Source organism: Bidens hawaiensis, unplaced genomic scaffold (genome assembly GCF_021521415.1).
Source record: "Bidens hawaiensis isolate Kalapana, Puna unplaced genomic scaffold, B.hawaiensis_p1.1 tig00010570_1, whole genome shotgun sequence".
In the NCBI taxonomy this organism is placed as follows: Eukaryota; Viridiplantae; Streptophyta; class Magnoliopsida; order Asterales; family Asteraceae; genus Bidens; species Bidens hawaiensis.
This window is the reverse complement of record NW_027491808.1, coordinates 1-6,031: the sequence shown is the minus strand read 5'-3', so window position 1 is coordinate 6,031 and position 6,031 is coordinate 1. Positions and strand designations below refer to the sequence as shown.

The following is a 6,031-nucleotide window of genomic DNA, read 5'->3' as shown; positions in this document are numbered from 1 at the left end:
AGTGGGACGTGCATAGTCTACAGTTGGTGGAATAGTGCAGCCGACTTTGTTACTGTTGGCCGTAACCTACCCACCAACCAGTATGGCCTGTGCGTAATCTACTGTTGGTTGAACAGGAATACTATTCAGCCGGCTGTACCTTCTAGAAAACCTACCTTCGGCTATAAATACTCCAACATCTTGGAATGGTAAGATCATCTGCTATCCAGTTATCTAGCAATCTCTTAATATACACTTATATTCAGAGCAACCTAGTCTGATTCTCACGCCGGAGGGTGGTCACAAGGAGGAACCCCCCCCTTCTCAGTGACGAGCTTACGGTGTTTGTTTTGCAGGTCTCCTGAAGAACAGCCTTCTCAGCTAGACCTCATTCGTGGGAAACATTACTTAACCCCCAGATTATCTATAATCTGTACCGGGTCACTTAGTGTTTCTTCATTCCCACTCCACCACCTTTGATCATTACCCCAGCTTGGCACTGAATCCACCGATGATCGGTTCACTTTAGTTTATACCTAAAATCCATTAATTCATGATCTGCTAACCCCACATTTGTTCAAGACAAAGACAAAACACCGACATTTGTTTTTAGGGACACACTCTGAGATAAATGATAGCAAATTTGAAAAGTGGGTGTTCTTTATAATTTTTGGTTGTTATTTTACGATGCACACATAAACCAAACATGACATCTGAGCGAGATCAAAGTTTGTTCTTTTAACATACTTTGAAGTTTGAACTCGATACATTTTGACATAGCTAATTCTTAATATGGTTAACCTTGATTACTTTTAACATAGTTAATTATTAATATTACATTTTGACATAGCTAATTCTTAATATGGTTAACCTTGATTACTTTTGACAACTTTGGTTGATCAATAATAACAATTAGAAACAAGTAACAATAAATGACTTGCTATCCATTTTAACATAGTTAATTATTAATATTAGGAGCTTGGTTGCTTCTTCCAGAAGAGGTCGTCATTTCGAGCCTCAATGCTTGCATCGTTTAGGGGGTGGGGGGTCACATGGTTGTTGGGGTTTTTATTTACTGAGGGTTTTTGAGTCAGACCCGAAACATCAAATAACAAGGAACAACATTCTCAATCTATTCCCTATAAATTATATGGTATAGTTATGAGTGACTGAGTAGAGGAGCGAAAAAATGTTATATGAGAAAATTAAATTTGATGTTACAATGTCCGGTTTACAAGAGTTTGATTGCAATTCATGCTGGCAAACCGAAAGGTGGTTTAACCGAAGCACTTAAAGTTGAAAAAGATAAAGTTAGACGCTTAAGTTTGGCAGAACAGGAATTGGAAAGAGCTGTAGAACGCCATCAACAGCAAATAATCAGGTTAAAACAATCAAATCATTCATTATCATTTACAGTTATGATTAGAAAAACTTACACGAATGGTGCATGTGGTATGTTCAGATTTCACTTTTGGTCGTCAAGTATGAGAAAGTACCCTACAGTTCCATACTTGTGTATAAACATAACGCCAAATGGTCCCATTCGTGCAATTTTTCTTACAATTATGAAATCTTTCTTAAGGTCAAGTTTTAAGATCTTTTTTGTATTCCAGGTTTACACAGAAGAATATTCTTAGGATATACCCAAAAGGCACTCGGTTTACTTCCTCTAATTACAAACCATTGATCGGTTGGCTACATGGAGCTCAAATGATAGCATTTAACATGCAGGTGTGCATGCTACATAACATTATATTGTTATAAACCATGTAACTTGTAATGCTGAATAATTAAGTTATAAACCATGCAGGGATATGGTAGAGCACTCTGGTTAATGCACGGAATGTTTCGAGCTAATGGAGGTTGCGGTTATGTGAAAAAACCAGATTTTCTGATGGAAAATGGGCCCAACAATGAGGTGTTTGATCCCAAAGCAAAGCTTCCAGTGAAGAAAACTTTAAAGGTAAACTCTTTTTTACTGAAACAAAAACACTATAACCATGACTTACAAAACAAATAACTAGAAATTTAAACAAACTGACTTAAGCGTATGCTGGAATCAAACACTTCTCCGCTTGTTCTTCAGTTTCAAAATTAATCCCATCAATCTCCCCTTCAATTCTGACTTGTTCCTCTTAGATCTTTGACACCTAAAAGCTCCCGCATCTCAGCAAACTTTACTCTTGGTAACACTTTTGACAATATGCGTGCACGCTGTTCGTGAGCAAATACATTCTCAACTGTTACCAGCCCGTCTTCTACACATTCTTGAATGAAGAGATACTTTGTACTAATATGTTTAATACTCTCATGTAACCAGGGGTTTTCCATCAACACAATAGCTTGCCTGTTGTCTACCAGCATTCGCACTTTTTCCACCATCCTCCCAGTTAATTCTTCTAATAAGCTTTGCAGCCAAACCGCTTGGCTAGCTGTTTCTGATGCTGCTATAAACTCCGCCTCAGATGATGTTATAGCCACAGTTTGCTGTTTTTGAGTGCACCATGCAATTGGTGCATCTCCAAGGTAGAACACCATCCCGGTGGTACTTCTTCCATCCGTCATAAAACTCAGATCCGTTCCATGGCTACTATCACTATAACAAACCAACCTTTTCTCCCCAGTTCTTCCATATCGTAACCCGTAATGCTCGGTTTCCATAACGTATTGTAGTATGCGATTCACAGCTTCCAAATGGCTACGCTTCGGTGCTTCCACATATCGGCTTACCATTTCAACAGCACAGTTTATATCCGGACGTGTATGTGTGAGGCATTGTAGATTACCAATTATTCTTCTGTAAACGCTCTCGTTAACTAAATCTCCACCTTCATCCTTTGACAAAACCGGTTTCGGTTTCATAGGGTATTTCGATGAATAACACCCGTACATACCCATTTCTTGTAACATCTTTCTAGCATAACCAGATTGTTTCAACATGATTCCATCTTTGCTTTGCACTACCTCAATCCCACGATAACACGCAAGCAGCCCCAAATCACTCGCCCCGTATTCTCCTCTCATCCGCGCTTTAAACTTTAAAATCTCTTGTTGATTACTCCCCGTCACAATAACATCCTCTTGACACACCCCAACAATCAAGATCATCTTCGTCTTCTCATCAACACGCTTATACACCGCTTGATCTTGTCCACACGCATTAAACCCAATGCCGTTTAATATACGTCAGTAACAACAAGTGTTTGTTGATGTCCGTTTTTGAGATCGAAAATAACTGTTCCCTTGCCTTTGATTTCTACGGACGATCCTTTCAGAGAGTGTACATTACCAGTAATGTTTTCATTGAGGTTGGTGAAGAAAGAACGGTTACCGGTCATGTGGTTACTTGCACCATTGTCGAGGTACCATACACTGTCATGGTTCGCCGCCATGTTTACGGATTGAGATTGAGAATTTTCAGTCGATTTGAATAGGGTTTGTGGTTTAACCGACGCAACAATATTTGTGGGTTTGTGATTGATCGATTAGTGAAGAGGTAGGTCCCAGCAGAGCCCAGTTGGACCCGCAAGACTCACCTTGAACAGGGACGTCTGCGCACTGACCAACTGCTCCAGCAGGACCCACCATGCTCAAAGAACCTTACGCGCAGTACGCCAGCTGTACCCGCAGGGAAAGCCTCCCAATGGTGTACCCCGCCTGTTCCCGCAGCTGCGGATACAAGCCATCAGGGAAGGCTACCCGCACTAACAGCAAGGCTACACGCACAAGGCATTCGTTACTTCAGTAGTCACATGAAGGAATGAGCAAGGCGGGAACACTCCCGCCTAAATGAGCCAGTCCGTATGCTTCTGGAAGGTCTTTCGTACTATACCTACTAAGGTATGGGCGGAACAGACAGTTTGACCAGAGCAGCCCATGAACTAATCACAGGGTGACAGCTCACCGACAACAATACGAGGAGGAGCACCCTCTAATACTGTTTGTCACTATTAGCCGCTGCCTACTCACCAACCCTTACGATGGGACGTGCGCAGCCTACAGTTGGTGGAACAGTGCGTAGCCGGCAGTAAAGGAACAGTATACAGCCGACCTTATTACTGTTGGCCGTAACCTATCCACCAACCAGCATGGCCTGTGCGTAGTCCACTGTTGGTAGAACAGGAATACTATTCAGCCGGCTGTACCTGCTTGGAAACCTACCTTCGGCTATAAATACTCCAACACCTTGGAATGGTAAGGACATCATCTGATATCTTAATCTTATCTAGCAATCTCTTAATATACACTTATATTCAGAGCAATCTAGTCTGATTCTCACGCCGGAGGGTGGTCACAAGGAGGAACCCCCCCCCCCTTCTCAGTGACGAGCTTACGGTGTCTGTTTTGCAGGTCTCCAGAAGAACAACCTTCTCTGCTGAACCTCATCCCCGTGGGAAACATTACTTAACCCCCAAATTATCTATAATCTGTCCAGGGTTCACTTAGTGTTTCTTCAATTAGGAATTAGGATTTGTGATCGATCGGTTGTGTTTTATTGTGGTCATTTACAGTAAAAGTAATAATAATAATAATAATAATAATTATTATTATTATTATTATTATAAAAAAAATTTGAAAATAATAAAATGTAAGCGGTTTCCACAATAATTGTTATTGATAATAACTAGTTTTATACCGGTAGTTGTGACGATGCATTAACTTGTATTTGGTTAGCGTGAAAACCTGAATATTGCGGCGGCGAGTCAACGCGAATTTCAATGGTGTGGATTATGTTTGTTACGGGTACTCTGGTTGGTAAGTCCGAGCGTTACGGTGGCGAGTTGACACGAAGTCGTTCATTGTTTGTTATGTTCATTACTTTGTTACGCTCATTACGATACCATAGCTAAAACACAAAAATTACATATTTACAGCAAAAAGAAAGACGCTAAAATAATCAAATATTTGCGGCGCTGGGCTCCTATATTTATCTTATGTTATAATAAGTATTTATACCTATGCGTTACAGCAGAACATTTGAATGCAATACATGTTTAAAGCTATCGCGTTTTGCAAAGAGAATGTGATGTGAACTCGGTTGGTATCGGTTTGGGTCATTGTAGAAGTTTTGTTGCCAAAGTTTAGAACCTAAAAATTTCTCAAAGTTTTTGTGTTGAAGTTGAAAGTCTAAAAGTTTTTATTTTAAAATTGTAAAACTTTTGTGACTAAAACTGAAAGGCTAAAAGTTTCATAGCCAAAGTTTATGTTATCAAATTAGAGGGGCTAATAGATAAATGTGTGAAATTTCGATGGCAAAAGTCTAAAGAAAACCAAAGTTTTAGAGGCCAACATGTGACAAAAGTTAAAGAAAACCAAATTTCGGTGACAAAAGCTCAACTTTGTTTCGAAAAATTTACCCAAACCGAAACCCGTTAAGTAATGAAATTGATAACCCTATTCAAAATTTAGCACCTTAATGCTATCAAGGTGGGAAAAAACCGAAACCTCATATTAGATTTTTGGTCACTCATACTTTTTTTGACTTAAGGGCTGGTTGGTCCCTTAATAACTATTAAGAGAACTATCAAACGGTCACTTCACTTGCCTGTATAACCACTAGATAAAGTAATTTTTATTTTTTAAAATTGTTTCTTACTCAAGAAAAAAGTTGTTTTCTTGTTTAAAAATAGGCATTTACTTTTTTTTACACGGTTTTTTTTAAGTTTTTCAAACAATATTTTTTTTTCCTTTACATTATAAATTTTATTTTTAAAAAAAAGTGTTTTTTAACCTTTTTAGAATTATGATTTTTGCAGAAAGTTAATATGACAATTTTTTATTCGATTTTTTCATGGGTATGACCAGTAAGAGATGACTCATGAGGTAAACAAAAATAAAACCTAATCTAATATTTAACACGCTTCGACTTACCTTCAATTTGTTCCTCTTAAACTGAATTTGATTTTACCGTTTAACCCGTTAAAAAATATAGCTGACCCGACTCTATGTGACTTGGCAGGTGAAAGTTAATATGGGAGATGGATGGCATCTAGATTTCAAACAAACTCATTTTGATGCGTACTCCCCACCAGATTTTTACACAAGGGTAACT

At 38.8% G+C, this 6,031-nt stretch overlaps 1 protein-coding gene across 1 annotated transcript; it reads left to right on the top strand.

Annotated features, from left to right (window-relative positions):
- Positions 1 to 1,193: 1,193 nt before the first annotated feature.
- LOC143535690 (phosphoinositide phospholipase C 2-like) lies at positions 1,194 to 6,025 on the top strand (the record flags this gene model as incomplete). The annotated part of the gene is made up of 4 exons (XM_077029883.1): positions 1,194 to 1,360; positions 1,593 to 1,710; positions 1,790 to 1,942; positions 5,939 to 6,025. Coding segments are annotated over exons 1-4 (525 nt in total), but the record flags the coding sequence as incomplete, so codon positions are not given.
- Between the last annotated feature and the right edge of the window lie 6 nt (positions 6,026 to 6,031).